The 18,518-nt window shown below is 39.7% G+C and overlaps 1 protein-coding gene across 14 annotated transcripts in view; it reads right to left on the bottom strand.

Moving 5' to 3' along the window:
- Nucleotides 1-4,019: 4,019 nt before the first annotated feature.
- Nucleotides 4,020-18,518, bottom strand: part of PPIP5K2 (diphosphoinositol pentakisphosphate kinase 2) — a 101,712-nt gene continuing 87,213 nt past the window's right edge. For 11 of the 14 annotated variants that reach the window (XM_037903322.2, XM_037903325.2, XM_043546555.1 and 8 more), the window contains 3 exons: nt 15,334-15,480; nt 8,678-8,803; nt 4,020-5,853 (listed from right to left, as the gene is read on the bottom strand). In XM_037903322.2, coding sequence (XP_037759250.1) covers nt 5,786-5,853; nt 8,678-8,803; nt 15,334-15,480 — 341 coding nt within the window. In that variant the 3' untranslated portion in view covers nt 4,020-5,785. Of the gene's footprint in view, nt 5,854-6,552; nt 6,676-8,677; nt 8,804-15,333; nt 15,481-18,518 lie in introns of those variants that run through there. The other 3 variants (XM_043546558.1, XM_043546563.1, XR_006290872.1) reach the window with 2 other exon arrangements.

Genomic DNA, 18,518 nt, shown 5'->3' with positions numbered 1-18,518 from the left:
GCTCCTCAGTGCGGGGACACTATGCTGCTATGTTTCCCCACTCCTCACATGCATAACATCTATAATTGCTTCTAATCACTCCCCTATACCAGGGGATTAAGTCCCAGGGTTCCCCCTCACTCAGGCCAATCCCTTCCTTCTGGGGTCCCTGCTGGTTTTTGGCCCCCCTTCTTCCACCTAGGACTCCCCAGGGGTTTGGCTGCCCAACCTTCTAGGGTTGGGGTCAGGTGCTTGCTTCAAAGGAGACCTTCCTTGGGTAGTTGGGTCAATTCCCTGGCTATCATCTGTCTTCCTACCAGCGCGATCATCTTGTCGTAGGTGGACGGATTGTTCTGGCCTACCCATTTACGGAGATCTGGTGGCAGTCCCCATATGTAATGGTCCATGACCAGGGTCTCCAAAATCTCCTCCGGTCTGCATGCCTCGGGCTGTAACCACTTTCGTGTGAGGTATATGAGGTCAAATAGCTGGGACCTCGGGGGTTTGTTCTCCTGGTATTTCCACTCACTGAACCTTTGGGCCCGTACTGCTGCCATCACCCCTGATCGTGCTAGGATCTCTGCCTTCAGCTGGGTATAGTCAATGGCATCTGTAGCAGGCAAGTCAAAGTAGGCCTTCTGGGCCTCTCCGCACAAAAAAGAGGCAAGAATGCTGGCCCACTGCTCCTGGGGCCATGCCTCACGCTGAGCAGTCCTTTTGAATGAGAGGAGATATGCCTCTATGTCATCTCCCAAGTCATCTTTGGCAGACAACCAGTGGCCCTCAGGGTTTGCGTCCTGTCAGACCCCCGGGCCTGGGTGGTGAGGATCTTCAGCTGATCCACTACTTCTTGCAAGAAGGCACGATCTTGGGTCGCCTGGTCCATTAATAATTTATTGGTTTCTTGCTGTAGCCGCATAGACTTCTGCTGTGCCATTCCCTGAACCCGGGTGGCCTCCTGCTGGGCTGCCGTGGCTTGTACCAGAGCTCTTACCACCTCCTCCATTGTGGTACAAAACAAAAACAAAAAAACACCCCAAAGAACTTTTTTTTTTTTTTAAAACCTCTTTTTTCCGCCACTCTGTGAATGATGATCCCACTCCTCACACCAGTTTTGACAAAGCTCTGTCCTTGTCTCAGTGGGTCCCGCGCTTCCTGGTGGATTTCACTAGCCTCAGAGGCTCACTGTGACCCTCCACATAGCCCTTTTCTCTCTAGAGGCAAATGGCTCAGTGGGCTGTGACCTTTTCATCATAAGCCAGCAAGGGAGGTGAGGAGAAGCCACCCTCCCTTGCAGTCTCTGTTGTTTCCCAGTCTCAGTGATTAATCGGGGAGGGGAGTGGGGAGCTTGGGCCCGCCCTCTTCTCTGGGCTCCAGCCCAGGGACGTTAAAAGTAGCAGCTATGGTAGTGGACTTTTTGGAAATAGGATGTGTACAATTTCCTGGGCCACTTCCCCACAGCAGCCCCTACTCAATATTTCCTTCACCGTTACCTCAGGGCCTCCTTCCTTGTGCCTGATATTGTTTGTACTGCTTAGTTCCTCCAACAGCATGGCTTCCTCCTACAGCTCCTGACACACACACCCAACTGACTAAGTGGGAGGCTTTTAACTAGTTTCAGCCAGCCCCTAACTGGCTTCAGGTATCCCAATCAACCTAGCTATCTTTCCTGCCTTCTGGAAAGATCTTAATTGGCCCCAGGTGTCTTAATTGACCTGGAACAGCTGCCATTTACTTATCCTGTTAACAGGGATTTGTTTAGCCTGGGGCTAATAGATCGGTCTCCCACTACTTTTCTGTGGGCATCTGACCTTGCCCCGTCACAATATATACCCAGAGATCTTAGTGTGGCCCTGAAGTTTTTCAGCATATGACAAGAGTGGTCTGTGGTTTCTGAGAACAACTTTTGACCATCAAAGGGGAGGTCCTCAACAATATTCTGAACTTCTCTTGGCAACTCTGAAACTTGGAGCCATGATGCCCTGTGAATACTGCCGCGGAGATGGGCCTGGCAGCAGTGTCTGTGGCATCCAAGGACACTTAAAGTGACGTTCTGGCTAATAACTGATCAACTGCAATGATAACCTGAAATTGTTCCCTCTGTTCCTGTGGAAGATCATCAATAAAGGTTGTAAATTTATTATAGTTTGTGAAATTATATTTAGCCATGACTGCCTGATAGTTTACAATCCAAAACTGTAGGGTCACGGATGAATTGGACATCTGTCCAAAGAGGGCTAAGCACTTTTGTTTCTTGTCATATAGTAGAGACTTGGAGTAGTGTTGTTCACCCCACTCGTTTACCGCATCTACCACCCAAGAATTGGGTTGGGGGGGGGGGGGGGGGAGGGAATAAAAATTTGGAGTCCTTGGAGTATTTTTTAATCCTGCTTTCCCTATGGCAGGTAAGTGTCTTTAGGTGGGTTCCTATCATCCACCCCTCTCCCACTTCTCACGAGGTCCCAATGAGCTCTATCATAGGTGTCCTTCTGTTTTATGTCTTCCTGTGAATGTACCTATTCACTTGACTTTAAAACTACCATATCTACATTGGTAATTTATGAATTTGCCTCTTCACTCCCACTTAACTGGGATTGGCAATGGAGTTTCTCTCTTTAGAGGTGGATTGCATTGTTAAATTCACCTCTGGAAAACCATTGCTTGGTGAGGACGGTCCATTCTGCTGAATCCCAAGAGTTGAAAGGACAGATCCACTGTTGCATGTGTCTATGGAGATGTTCTAGGTGGCTGTGGAAGGGATGTGGAGGCCCCAAAAAAGCAGTCCAGCTGTCATTATCCCACTGATTGAATTAGGGTGCACTCTATGGGTTGGGTGCAATCATGGCAGAGCTCCCCGTCTGTGGCTCGAGAGATCTCATCACAGTTGAAGCACATCTTTGTGCTTTTGGCTTCCTCGGTCTATTCTATTCCATGAGGATGGGGCAAAAAACAGTTACAAGGAATAGTATTTGTCTTAAAATAATAAAATTACAAGCAGCTGCCATCTTACACATGATACCAAGTAGGACTAAATTAGCATCACAATTTGGAAGCACTAGAAGATACTTAAAGTTATGAAATCTTCAGTTTTTAAAAACTGGTAAAGTAATTGTATAACTTCCTACAACTTTTAAGTTATTTCCAAAGCTTTTGAATTGTGAAGCTGACTCGTTTGGTCCTAACTCCACATCAAACTGTGTTGCTTGCTTTATGGCTGAGGGGAAAACCCTGAGTCACTGATTAAAGATAGTGACAGGGTGTGACATAAAACTGATTTTGAAAAATTCTTTACTTGTGCAAGGACCAGCGCCTCTGCATAGTTAAAGATTGAAAGTATTTGGTTATAAACCCAGATTTTCAGCTCATCTTTATCTTCAACAACAACAAAGCAATCCACCTCAAATTTTCACATGCCACATCTCATGCCAGGGCAGAATGTTTCTGGAGTATGTACATTTTAATAAATTTAGCCATCAAATGTACTGTAACCTACTCTAGAATTTACTTTAAACACAAATTTGAGAGTCAGCTACCCCAGGCAGAAGCTATCTACTCTAAGTTTCACAAGTAGGCTGTTTGAGTGTTTGGATAGGTTCCCTCCCCCCACCCCCTCTTTAATTCTTCTTTTAGACTAATGGAAATTGTACTGAATTTGTGTTTCTCTGGAAGTTGTTTCCCTACTTTTGATTTGCCCAGATCTTGTCCAGATTATTGTTCCTTTTCATATTTGAGCGACTTTAGGCCCTGATCCTTCAGTTTGTTGCATGAGGACAGACTGCTGTGCCCATAAGGACCCCCCAGAAGTCAATGGAGCTCTGCATGAATGCAGCAGTGCACTCACAGGCTTAGTGTTCTCCTATCCCCATTTCAGATGATTGCTTTTAATGATGATGTACATAACTGCCTCCAATTCTTATACAAATTCATATTTCTAAACATGTTTTATTTCAGCTTTTTTGCACTGGGATGAGCAAAAAAGCAGGCAAATATACAGAAAGTGAGATACTATCTATTCATGAAAAAGCAGAAGAGACATTAAATTAGCCATTAACCTTGTTTTTTATTTAGGAGCGCATCAAAATTTTTATACCAGAGCTTTGGTTGACTGGAATGATATGCACGCTTAATTTTAATAGTGTTTTTAAAAACAGTAAACATGATGTGTACATTCAAATGTGTGCAAGACAAACATTGTCCATACTACATGGTTACATTATAGAAAATGAAATGTTTGAAATATATAGCTGTGAACCCTTTATGTTTTTGGTATAATTTATTTAGTCAGCACTTAATAGGACTATTTTTTAGAAGCCATTTCACATGTGCCCTATTTAAAGATTTGTACTGACTATGGCAAGTTCATAGCATAACTGTAGTTACACTGAGAATTTCTGGATAAGGAAAACAAGGTTCTTATGCTTAAATATTTCTTTGACACTAAATCTCTTGTAATTTAAACTGGAAAAAAAAGTCTAACTTGCAGTTTATAAAGTCATTATTAATAATCAGCCGCCTGAACTTTCAAAAGGGGACAATGCCATTTTGAATACATTCTATAATTCTAAATGCCACAGATGAAAGCACAAAACTGCTGAACCTGGATGATTGCTCTTCAAAATCTGACCATTTAAAAGCATAATCTGAGTTGCTAAAGCTTCTCATAGTTCTAATAAAGTCTTCAACAGTCTTAATGAGAGCCGCTGACAACAGCTGCGTTTAGAATGCCAGTGGTATGAACATTACAGAAAATGCTGAAGCTAAAATATTCAGATAAACTTGGAAACATTAAACATTCTGGTAACACTGCAGTTTCTCTTTAATATGAAAGGGCGGTAGGACGCACCACCTACAGATGGGGTATTTAGAGTTAGATACCAGACCAACTGTAATCGCTCCTTAAAAACCTTGTCTTTTAATGTGGCCTTTTTTTAAGTGACTTTTTAAAAAACAAACCTATGTAGCAAATAAAGGCATCTTCTTCAGTAAACAAAAGAATTTCTTAGAATAAGAAAATATATAAACAGAAATCTTTTCTGTAGGAGGATATACAGACATATACCTTATATAACCGTGTATATTAAACAACAAAATAAAAAGTATATTCAAATGTTAGGAGTCTGATGTAAACAAACAACAAGGAGATTCAAAGTGAAAATACACTATCCTTACTTCACCCCATTGTGCCTAGTTACTGCAGCATATATGGTATTAAAAAATTCAAATGCAAGAAGCTCTTGTTTAACTCAAAGAGTCAAGCGATTTCTTTGGAAATGTATTCAAATAAAAAAATGCTCCTAACCAAGATCATGTGCATCAAATTTCAGCCCAGGAAAAAAATTCACAGCCACATTATAAACCCCTTGAAAATAGGAGTTTATAATGACAACTACAATGGCGCTTGGAGAGCCATTATAATACATACCATTGGGTTGGGGCGTTTTTCTTTTTGCTTAGTATACATATATAGTAAACAGACACTGGGAAAACCGGCGTGCAGCTTTTTCATTAAAGTTGTGCAATTCATTGAACTGCTGAGTAAACCTCTTTGCCTTAAATATTTTAGAAAATGAGAACAGACTTTTCAGCTGAATATATACAGTGTGCACTAGCTAAGAGTATTGAAATTATATACAGGTAAGTGCACCAAGACAGACAGAGACATGAATGGCTTTGGAGAGTTGAGTCAAGATTTAGTTTGCTTTTCTACCATTAAAAATGCACATTGAAGATTGTTTTTGAAGGAAGATGCTTCCAATTTTGTCCGAAGTGCTTCATTTCTTCTCAGTAACGGTTTAATCACCAAATTTTATATCAAGCTAGATTCTTTAGGAGATGGTGTAACATCAGAGATGCCACTGGAGGGTCCGCTGGTAGCTGCAGAGAAGCAAAAAACCCTACACTGGTAAGATTGTACAGCAAAAGAAAGGTCAATATTAAAACTTACATCAATCTTGCTGTAAACTGAATTCAGGTAACCCATTATAATCACTAAGTAACAAGTGAATTAAGTAACTTTTGAGATGTTTGGACTTAAAGTTAGACCTGCTTTGACACTGTTACAATGTGTTGAGCAATTCACTCTTGAAATTCAATAGTCTGCCACAGATGAAAAAAATAACCCACCAAGAGCAACTGTTTGTGAAACCCTCTAACATCTGCTCTTATAGAAATCAGACAGCCAGAAGAGGGAACACATTTTAACAAATTATATTTATCTGAGCTGCCCTGAAAGCCACAGAAAAACAAGCAATTCTTTCTGTCTAATGAAGAGGCAGGAAATTGGTGGGAAATAATATTTTCAAGCTTCTCAGAGCTGTAGAACAAATAAAGGAAAGTTTTTACAAACTGTTCTTGACAGCATTTTTAAACAGATTTACGTATATACTTTAGCCAACAACTTAAAAATGTGTTGAAGCAAATTTCTAGTATAAACTGAAGATAGAGAAAGCAGTTTCAGTTTGGTATTTTTACAATAAGATGTTCAATCTTTTACTATAGTCATTTACAATAGTATTGAAGTTTTTCATATGATTAGTTATAGTCAAACAAATAAAAATTCTTGGATTCATGTACCTGTGCATAGGCTTTGTGGGAAATCTCAGCCAAAGGCTCTAAAACACTGGACCCAATAGGGGAGTTATATGGTATTCCTGCCGTGATAGTTAGACTGGCTTCAGTGCTCCAAACAGTCAGCTTCTTTTAAGCAGGAAGCAACAATAGACCCCAAACAGCCAATTAAAAAGGACAGAAGACAAACTTCAATATCCCTTAAATCTCTGGAGAAGATAAATGCTTGACTCGGGGGGAGGGGAATCACATTGCAACAGGAAGCAAAAAACTAAACAAGACATATCCTAAAGAACAAACATAAGACATCTTGAAGGGATAAAGATAGTTACCACCCTGAAATATATTTCTGGGAAGTACACTGTTATAACAGCTATCAGAAAGATGTAACACCAAAGTATTAAATAGGGAGGGCAGAAAAGTCTGAGGACCCTTCAAATGGAAAATTTTGTAACAGATAGGTCAAATCTAAAGAACAGCATTTTGTAAATGCACGTAGAAAAGACAATTCTGCTTCTTTTCAAATCTCCTGGATAGACATCGGGTAAGAAGTTGGCAAACTCTCACAGAGTGAGCCTTGCTAGGCAAATCTAGAACTTGAAGGCTACGTTTATAGGGCTCAGTATTTAGACATGGTTCTCTTGGAGACAGAACCTGTCAAGACTGAATAGACAGACAGATAAACAGAACCTGTCAAGACTGGATGAACTTGACAAAGATTTCAGTCAGAGCTAGAAAAAACCTAGGAAACTTTGTTTCTTAAATAGACACTGGGCCTGTGGAGAATGGCTTCACTGGAATGGATCTATTGGCAAATGATTAAGGTGAAAGTCAGTCACCCTCTTTATGATTCATCTGTTGCATAATATATTTATTGTGATTTACAGAATTTAGTTGTAAACTGGATCAGTCATTAGAATCTGAACCTTACTGTACGAGGTTAAATTTATTGTTAGAAAAATGGCTTCACTTTGAAGAAACCCAAGAGCAACTGAAAAAAGAGCTCTGTTTCATTTGGATCATATTAATATCAGATAGGACAAGAAGCAATGGGCTTAAATTGCAACAAGGGAGGTTTAGGTTGGACATTAGGAAAAACTTCCTGTCAGGGTGGTTAAGCACTGGAATAAATTACCTACGGAGGTTGTGGAATCTCCATCATTGGAGATTTTTAATAGCAGGTTAGACAAACACCTGTCAGGGATGGTTTAGATAATACTTAGTGCTGTAATGAGTGCAGAGGACTGGACTATATGAACCCTTAAGGTCCCTTCCAATCTTATGAGTCTATGATCCTATAACAATGTGACAAGTGCCTCATGTACTTGATAAACAGCTGCAAAGAATTAGTCATGATTCAAAATTTGTTTAATTGGTAGTTTTATTTATTTGTTTGTATGCATCACTCCAAGGCTAAATTTCATCTGTTTAACACAGGGAGAAACACTGAATTTGATTACTATCAATTGCTAAAGCCTTCCCAAGTCTAACCCATCAAAACTAAAATCTAAACCCTATGGGGCTATTGGGAGCCGTTGGACACTACTCAGACCTTCACCTGCATGGGTGGAATGATCCTTTCCTCTCTGCTGATTTATTTAACACACAGTAGCTCGATTATACGTTTGCATTAGGACAATCATCAGAGATACTAGATTTCTGAAGAGCCATAGTACATTAAAACTGCCTTTATCACCAAAATATTTGTGTGTTGCTGCCTTTTTTTTTTTATTATTAAACACACTGTGTCTAACTGCCTTGAGTCTAAATCTGGAAGTCTAGTCCTAACTGCAGATTGACTGCCACCAAGTCACCTGAATACAATTTGAAAGTTTGTTTGTAACCACCAGGGTACACTACATCTGTATTCTATGGAGGCCACAGTTCAGCCCTTATTGCTGAAGTGTTATTTTTAAAGTACAATGCCCTAATGAATTTATTTTGTGACTATCTGAATGATTCCAAATACAAGGATAGGGCTGCTATTTCATAACATTCTTGAAGAAATTATTCAACAAGTAGATGGCACACTATCTTAAATATGTAACAAATCTTTGCATCTTGAATAACTATTGGGTATATTTAAGCAAAAAGAATGAGCTGTTCTGCCTCTGTGACAGAAGTTACTTACATAAGGCTGGTTTCTCTATTGCTAGCCTCTCAGGCAAGGCTGCAAGTGGTGTTGGTTGGATTTTTGCAGGGGTGTATGTATTTAAAGAACTTTTTCTTCCAGACAGTGAACTCAAATACGCTGAAGCTGAAGCGGGGGAAAAAAAAAAAGGTTGTCTTTACCATCATGAACAAAACGTTTGTCAAGTATTTGCAGATTACCAAAATGAAAAAAAGGCACAAAGTCTATACTTATGGACTCTGGAATCCAGCCATGGATTTTGGGTTTTTGGTCTTTATCGTGGCTTCATAGTGTGGGGAAGGAGATGAAATCTGCCTGATCCATCTTAAGAAAGCAACACAAGAGCTTCACAGTGCCAGGAATAATCAGGTTAGTGAATAGCGATTGTTGCTTTGCCAGAAGTGCTTCTGATTTTTGACAGGGCATGTAATGCTGCGAGGACTGGCATTTTGTTTGCTCTACCTAGTCTGAGACATCTAATTAACAAGCCTATAATGGAGCAAATAGACATTTGGTAACTGCTAGAAGACATCATAGGAAGAGGACCAAAAAAAAAAAAAAAAAAAAAAAAGGGTCCACACACAAATGAATACTCCCCAAAGGCAAATAGGGTGGGGAAAAATACTACTTTCTGCTGCCAAAAGCATTCATGCTCCATCCTGTCAGTAACAAGAGCACTGACCCTTCCTCCCAAGTACCAAAACTTGTTACCAATAAAAGCCAACTCCATACACACAGGGGAGCCCTTTCCCATAGCCACTAACTAAGACTCCCTCCTCCTTCCAACTGCCAAACACTCCCTCAAAAAACAGGGCAACCTGACCCACTTCCTTTCCAACAGTTAACCATTTAATTCTTTAAGGTCTCAAGCCCTCTAGGTTTCCTCTCAACATCGGAAACGACAATTATTTTTCTATTGAATCCTGAAAATTAAGATTGCATTTTAAAGGGACACTATCCGCTTAAAGAAAAGGAGGACTTGTGGCACCTTAGAGACTAACCAATTTATTTGAGCATGAGCTTTCGTGAGCTACAGCTCACTTCATCGGATGCATACTGTGGAAATCGCAGAAGACATTTTATACACAGACACCATGAAACAATGCCTCCTCCCACCCCACTCTCCTGCTGGTAATAGCTTATCTAAAGTGATCATCAAGTTGGGCCATTTCCAGCACAAATCCAGGTTTTCTCACCCTCCGCCCTCCCACAAACTAACTCACTCTCTTGCTGGTAATAGCCCATCCAAAGTGACCACTGTCTTCACAATGCATATGATAATCAAGGTGGGCCATTTCCTGCAGAAATCCAGGTTCTCTCACCCCGTCACCCCCCTCCAAAAACCACACACACAAACTCACTCTCCTGCTGGTAATAGCCTATCCAAAGTGACCACTCTCCTTACAACCTGCATGAAAATCAAAGTGGGCCATTTCCAACACAAATCCAGGTTCTCTCACTCCCCCCCCCCACAAACTCACTCTCCTGCTGGTAATAGCTCATCCGAAGTGACCACTCCCCCTACAATGTGCATGGCAATCAAGGTGGGCCACTTCCAGCATAAATCCAAGTTTAACCAGAACTTCTGAGGGGGGGAGGAAAAAACAAGGGGAAATAGGCTACCTTGCATAATGACTTAGCCACTCCCAGTCTCTATTTAAGCCTAAATTAATAGTATCCAATTTGCAAATGAATTCCAATTCAGCAGTTTCTCGCTGGACTCTGGATTTGAAATTTTTTTGTTGTAAGATAGCGACCTTCATGTCTCTGATTGCGTGACCAGAGAGATTGAAGTGTTCTCTGACTGGCTTCTGAATGTTATAATTCTTGACATCTGATTTGTGTCCATTTATTCTTTTACGTAGAGACTGTCCAGTTTGACCAATGTACATGGCAGAGGGGCATTGCTGGCACATGATGGCATATATCACATTGGTGGATGTGCAGGTGAACGAGCCTCTGATAGTGTGGCTGATGTTATTAGGCCCTGTGATGGTGTCCCCTGAATAGATATGTGGGCACAGTTGGCAACGGGCTTTGTTGCAAGGATAGGTTCCTGGGTTAGTGGTTCTGTTGTGTGGTATGTGGTTGTTGGTGAGTATTCGCTTCAGGTTGGGGGGTTGTCTGTAGGCAAGGACTGGCCTGTCTCCCAAGATTTGTGAGAGTGTTGAGTCATCCTTCAGGATAGGTTGTAGATCCTTAATAATGCGTTGGAGGGGTTTTAGTTGGGGGCTGAAGGTGACAGCTAGTGGCGTTCTGTTATTTTCTTTGTTAGGCCTGTCCTGTAGTAGGTGACTTCTGGGAACTCTTCTGGCTCTATCAATCTGTTTCTTCACTTCCGCAGGTGGGTATTGTAGTTGTAAGAATGCTTGATAGAGATCTTGTAGGTGTTTGTCTCTGTCTGAGGGATTGGAGCAAATGCGGTTGTATCGCAGAGCTTGGCTGTAGACGATGGATAGTGTGGTGCGGTCAGGGTGAAAGCTGGAGGCATGTAGGTAGGAATAGCGGTCAGTAGGTTTCCGGTATAGGGTGGTGTTTATGTAACTGTGCCCACATATCTATTCAGGGGACATCATCACAGGGCCCAATAACATCAGCCACACTATCAGAGGCTCGTTCACCTGCACATCCACCAATGTGATATATGCCATCATGTGCCAGCAATGCCCCTCTGCCATATACATTGGTCAAACTGGACAGTCTCTACGTAAAAGAATAAATGGACACAAATCAGATGTCAAGAATTATAACATTCATAAACCAGTCGGAGAACACTTCAATCTCTCTGGTCACGCAATCAGAGACATGAAGGTCGCTATCTTACAACAAAAAAACTTCAAATCCAGAGTCCAGCGAGAAACTGCTGAATTGGAATTCATTTGCAAATTGGATACTATTAATTTAGGCTTAAATAGAGACTGGGAGTGGCTAAGTCATTATGCAAAGTAGCCTATTTCCCCTTGTTTTTTCCTCCCCCCCTCAGACGTTCTGGTTAAACTTGGATTTATGCTGGAAGTGGCCCACCTTGATTGCCATGCACAGTGTGGGGAGAGTGGTCGGTTTGGATGAGCTATTGCCAGCAGGAGAGTGAGTTTGTGTGTGTGTGGGGGGGGGGGGGGGTGAGAAAACCTGGATTTGTGCTGGAAATGGCCCACCTTGATTATCATGCACATTGTAGGGGGAGTGGTCACTTCGGATGAGCTATTACCAGCAGGAGAGTGAGTTTGTGTGAGTATGGGGGTGGGGGAGTGAGAAAACCTGGATTTGTGCTGGAAATGGCCCACTTTGATTTTCATGCAGGTTGTAAGGAGAGTGGTCACTTTGGATAGGCTATTACCAGCAGGAGAGTGAGTTTGCATGTGTGGTTTTTGGAGGGGGGTGACGGGGTGAGAGAACCTGGATTTCTGCAGGAAATGGCCCACCTTGATTATCATATGCATTGTGAAGACAGTGGTCACTTTGGATGGGCTATTACCAGCAAGAGAGTGAGTTAGTTTGTGGGAGGGCGGAGGGTGAGAAAACCTGGATTTGTGCTGGAAATGGCCCAACTTGATGATCACTTTAGATAAGCTATTACCAGCAGGAGAGTGGGGTGGGAGGAGGCATTGTTTCATGGTGTCTGTGTATAAAATGTCTTCTGCGATTTCCACAGTATGCATCCGATGAAGTGAGCTGTAGCTCACGAAAGCTCATGCTCAAATAAATTGGTTAGTCTCTAAGGTGCCACAAGTCCTCCTTTTCTTTTTGCGAATACAGACTAACACGGCTGTTACTCTGAAACCTATCCGCTTAAAACCTCCTTTTCCCCCCTAAATGTAGTATACCTGCTGGTGAGCCTCCGTGTACATTTTACAATCATTTTTCTATTTCAAAAAAATGTTTCTCCATCTGTTCATGTATAGAAGACACATAAAACAAGATGGGGAATTGACTACACTGGGTAAAAAATGAAACGGACTATTCATAAAGTGCTGTCAAAGTAAAAACACTAGAAAGAGGAAACTAATCTTGTTTGTTATACTATATCAAAGAATAGCAAGTACAATTTTTACCACAAGTAGTATAATTTCTTTACATGCCCCTCAAAAGTTTGCATTTCCCCTTTCACCCTACACAAAAAGTATAAATATCACAGTGAAAACCACACATCTTGCAAGTCTAGCATTGCAGAAAACTGTTTCAAGAGAAGCAGCAACAGAGACACAGTGGAAGGCAATCATCCCCAGCACATTCACATCAACAAGATGCAAACTTGAAGTTCTATTCAGGACCATTTAAACATAAACATGTAGCATAGGGAATCTTTTATAGAAAGAAAATTAAATGAAAAGGTATTGTGCATGTGGAACATTCAGATTCAATAATAAAAAAAGAAACAGGAAATACAGATGTTATGTTTCTAGAAGGAACATTAGTTCAGCCAGGTTGAACATACCATATTTTCTATTCCTGTATTTCTGGTTAACTGTGTAGTTTAACATCTATTTGCCATAATATACATACCACAAAGCATACAAGACGCACAACACATTTAAGTTTGGTTTAGTTAACATTGGCATTAACAGATATCCTGTAACAAATTACATCCAACGTGGAAATGTAGCGTAAACCACAAAGTACTGCATATTTGACACTAGTAAAACTGATTTTCCCCTGCATTCCAGACTTGCAATAATGTGGGTGGGGAAGAGTGTTTTCACTAAAATAAGAGAATAATTAATTGGCTCAAGTATGATAATGTTCCCAAGTTTGCCATATTAAAAAGAAACCAATGACCACATAGTGAAAAAGTATTTCAAACATATTAAGAGTTGATTAACATTTTTGGTAAATTATAGAATCATAGAAATGTAGGACTGGAAGGGACCTCAATAGGTCATCTAGTCCAGTCCCCTGCACTGAGGCAGGACTAAGTATTATCTAGCCCATCCCTGACAGCTCTTCGTCAACCTGTTCTTAACCCCCGCCCCAATGATTGAGATTCCACAACACCCTCCCCCAGGTAATTTGTTCCAGTGCTTAACTACCCTTCCAGTTAAGATGATTTTCTTAACATCTAACCTAAATCTCCCTTGCTGCAATTTAGACCCATTACTTCTTGTCCTGTCCTCAGTGAATAACAATGTATCACCCTCCTCTTTATAACAACAACCTTTTACATACTTGAAGACTGTTATGTCCTTCCTCAGTCTTCTCTTTTCCAGACTAAACAAACCCAGTTTTTTCAATATTTCCTCTTAGGTCATGATTTTTAGACCTTTAATCATTTTTGTTGCTCTCTTCTGAATTCTCTCCAATTTGATCACATCTTTCCATGAGCGTGGTGCACACTACTCCAGTTAAGACTCCTGCTAACACATCCCAGAATAATGTTCACTTTTTTTACAACAGTATTACACTGTCGACTCATATTTACTTTGTGATCCTCTATAAACCCCAGATCCTTTTCTGCAGAACTCCTCGTTAGGCAGTCATTTCCCATTTGGTATTGTGCAGTTGATTATTCCTTCCTAAATGTAGTACTTCGCATTTGTCCTTACTGAATTTCACCCTATTTTATTTCAGACCATTTTGTCAAGATCACTTTGAATTGTCCTCCACACTGCTTGCAATGCCTCCCAGTTTGGTATTGTCCACAAACTTTGTAAGTATACTCTCTATACCATTATCCAAGCATTTATGAAGATATTGACTAGACCCAGACCCAGGACAGATCTCTGTGGGAACCACTTCATATGCCTTTCCAACTTGACTGTGAACCACTTAACTACTTTGAGTACAGTTTTCCAACCAGTTGTGCACTCTCCCTTACAGTAGTAAGTTCATCTAGGTCAGGGATAGTCAACAGGTGGACCACAGGCCAAATCCAGACCGCCAGACACTTTTGAATGGCCCCAAATCTTTTTATTTATTTATCTTTTTAAATTATTATTTTCTCCGGAGCCCGGACTTTGACTATACCTTGACAAAGAAATTTGGACCTTGACAAAAAATAATTGGCTACCATTGGTCTAGGCTATATTTCACTAGTTTGTTTATAAGAAGGTCATATGAGACAGTGACAAAAGCCTTAAAGTCGAGATATAGCATGTGTGCTGCTCTCCCCCATCCACAAGCTTTGTTACCCAGTTGGTTTGACATGATTTGTTCTTGACAAATCCATGTTGACTGTTACTTATCAGCTTATTTTCTTCTAGGTGCTTACAAAGTGATTGTTTGATTATTTGCTCAATTATCTTTCTGGGTACCAAAATTAAGCTGTCTGGTTCACGATTCCCTGAGTTGTCCTTATTCCCATTTTTATAGACCAGTAATATGTTTGCCCTTTTCGGATCCTCTGGGATCTCTCCTGTCCTCCATGAATTCTCAAAGAGAATTGCTTATGGTTCAGAGATTTCTTCAGCCAGTTCCTTAAGTATTCTAGGACACATTTCATCAGGACCTGCTGACTCAAAGACCTATGAATTTGCTAAGTAATTCTTAATTTGTTTTTTCCATATTTTAGCCTCATATCCTACCCCATTTACACTGATATTCGCTATGTTAGTCATCCAGTCACTGATAATCGTTTTGGTCTGTTCACTTTGAGAAATGGCCTATGGATCAACTATGACCAATAGTGTTTATGGTTTATAGTAAAAAAAAAAATTAATTACAACATAGATCAGTAGACATCTCCGGTAGGTTGTCACTTGAAGTAGCAGCAATGGAGGCAAGAAATTCATCCACCTGCTTTAAAGACAGGGAGTTGTGCAGGGTTTCTAGAGGGCAGATGGAAGGCACCATGGAATATAGTTCAAAACCTACAAAAATAAAGAGAGAGAGAGAGGATTTCCAGACATTAGAAATAAGACCAGAATGGAACTGTTGTACAGATAGGAAACACTGCATAAAAATGAACATAAAGTACATGTCTGATATCAAAACATGCAAACATACAATATCCTTGAAGTCATGACATAAAATGCTATGCAATATGGAGTTAGAACAAGGTATGTCAGATTCCATTATATAGTAAGCTCAAGATAGCGTACTGCAGACTACAAAACCCATGTCCACATAAATCAGTGTACACAGATACAAAATATATCTTTGCTCAGTACAGGAAGTTAACTACTGTTCCAGACTAACTTATTCAATCATTAAAAAAGGTGGGGAATGTCAGTATTTTCCCTACTTGTTCCCATACCGGCCATAACAACATATAGGTAACTAATTCATTCAAGATGGAGTAGCAGCGTGGTCATGCTGTGAACATTTTTAACTGAGTTGCTCTGACAGAGAACAGCTGAAAACATTGGCATTCCTGACAGGCAGTGCCTTGTAGCATACACTCTCTAGCCTCTCAGGTATCCTAGGGACAAGACTAGCTTTAGGTTTCCACTTTAAGGTCCTCCAAGACCACTACCAGCATTTTTTTACCTTGAAACTATATTTTAATTTTATAACAAACATTTATACCTATCTTTACTAAAACAATGATTTATATCACTAGAAATTTCACAACTTAAAACTGCAAATGATACCAAGTCAAAATTGAAGTGTTATTAACTTTGTTTCCCAATATTAGTATAGACATATTGACATTTCATAAACCAGCCATGCACATTTTTATTCCTAATGAAATAAAACAAAGCATTTAAAATACATATCTATGCTTAATAGTGCAGTTTTGTGAACTGATGTAAGCTTGATAGCACTCAATGAAATCTGCATCCCACAGCATTTCAAAAGAGGAGACACTAGTCCACATTAGCATTCTTATATACAGCTGCAACATTAAATTTACAGTATTGAACTGAAAAATTAGAAATTGGTATATTTCTTCAGAGATGTTTATTTCAATGAAAAGACAATACTTAAAGAATGTCTAAAATTTCAGTTCAAGGTACATTTTTTTTTAAACATAAAACATAAGAATGGCCTGACTGGGTCAGACCAAAGGTCCATCCAGCCCAGTATCCTGTCTACCGACAATGGCCAATGCCAGGTGCCCCAGAGGGATTGAACCTAACAGGTAATGATCAAGTGATCTCTCTCCTGATACCTTTGTAAAGGTATCAATATGTGAACTTCCTCAAAAAACATTACTAAGCATTTACGTAGAAAATAATCCTACAAAATTTCAACTCAAGAACTTTTGTATTCATATTGGGACCCAGCCTTGGACTCAAATGAGAGCCAATCCTGCTAAGCAAGCTGCTCAAGGGTACTTAAATCAGCTTCACTTACCCTATAACAGTTCTAATGTTGCATGTTTTTAGAAACTCAGATGTCATGTGCAAAACAAACACCACCACACAACGTATACTTTCTTTAATATGACAGCAGCTAAGCTGCAGTATAAGCATTAAAATAAATGTGTTTGGCATAAGTGTAAGATACTAAAAATACTATGCATGCATGCAAAGCGCAAACCCTTTCTTTGCATTACAGTAAGTTCCACCAGATTTACATTTTAAGCTAACAGAAGTGTTACCAGCACAAAAACGTTTTCCAAAATATTTACATTTTAGTCTAACAAACAATTTAGTGGAACAATGTCAAGTTAGGTCATGACACATGCTTTAAAAAAAACAAAAACAAACCTACTTATGTTTCAATGCCTATTCATGATGATGATTATTATTAATACTACTATGGTAACAGCTGTTATAGAAAATCTATAGGAATTTTCAAAGAAAATTTTAGAAGAACTATTTATGTTTACTTTTTGAAATTTCATTTACCCAGACCACTCAAATAAAACTAGTAACTTTTTAATGGCTTTTTAAACAAATACCACAGAAACCCACTTACCCATATTATGTCTTTTAAATAGGTTGTCTTTATAAAACAATTTTTAGCCAAAAATGCCTGACAGTGTGTATCCCTTTAAATAATATATGTGCCTGCCAACTACCCACCCTTGGGTTTTGGTTGTATTCACCTGTAACCCCTTCAACATACAAGACAACGAAAGGGTTAACACAGCAATTTAAAAAGTCATCCTACTGTCTTACATTTAATAGCTAGAAACACATACCACTGGCGCCTAGAAATTCCACAGAGGAAATGGACCAGCACTAAAGAGGTGTGGATGTTCTGCATAGAGGCCCACAAAATAAGGTAAAGCACTGTCAGATTACTTGTTTCAATGTGTTCCTTGAATTAAAGATGAAGGGGCGGGGGGGGGGGGGGGGATAAGGGGGTGGAGAGTGTCTGTGAAATGGGTTAGAGGTTGTAATGACATCACAAAGTTATGGAAATAAAAGAGTGAAAGGGAGAATTAAATGACAGTCCAGAAGACAGACAAACAACGATAATTTTAAAAAGTTGGTAGAGAACACTTGGAAACCTGGAACACCTCAGGGAATGCATTTAGGATTCACAGGAGCACATGTGGCATGCATTAAATTGTAAAAGGTATGTGGAAAAATATTTATATTAAATGAATCAGAATACACAATGTACACAATAAAGTAATTGTGTTTAAATAGAGATTTTTATTAAAAAATTATCCAGTTACAATAAGTTTGTTGCTGCCTGTTCCCTTTAGAACTAATTTTTTGAAACTGTTACATAACAGATTCTACACTGTGAATCTAGTCTCACCTTCCAACTTTCAAATGTTTTGCCAACACTGAGTTTTTAAGTACATCTCTTTTGTTTAGATTATCTGACTTGATTTTAATATAGAGTAAGGCCCACCTTTCTCATTTTCAAGGATGATGTTTAAGTCAGCCTTTTAAAAACTTTTTAATAACTGCAGGTTTGGTGGTGGTTCTAACAGTTTTATACTAAACACTTTCTTCAGGAAGCCACTGCAGTAAAAAAATTGACTAAAAATTCCAAATGGATA

Source organism: Chelonia mydas, chromosome 5, assembly GCF_015237465.2.
Source record: "Chelonia mydas isolate rCheMyd1 chromosome 5, rCheMyd1.pri.v2, whole genome shotgun sequence".
Classification (NCBI taxonomy): domain Eukaryota; kingdom Metazoa; phylum Chordata; order Testudines; family Cheloniidae; genus Chelonia; species Chelonia mydas.
The sequence above is the reverse complement of the archived record's forward strand: the minus strand, read 5'-3'. Positions and strand labels throughout refer to the sequence as shown.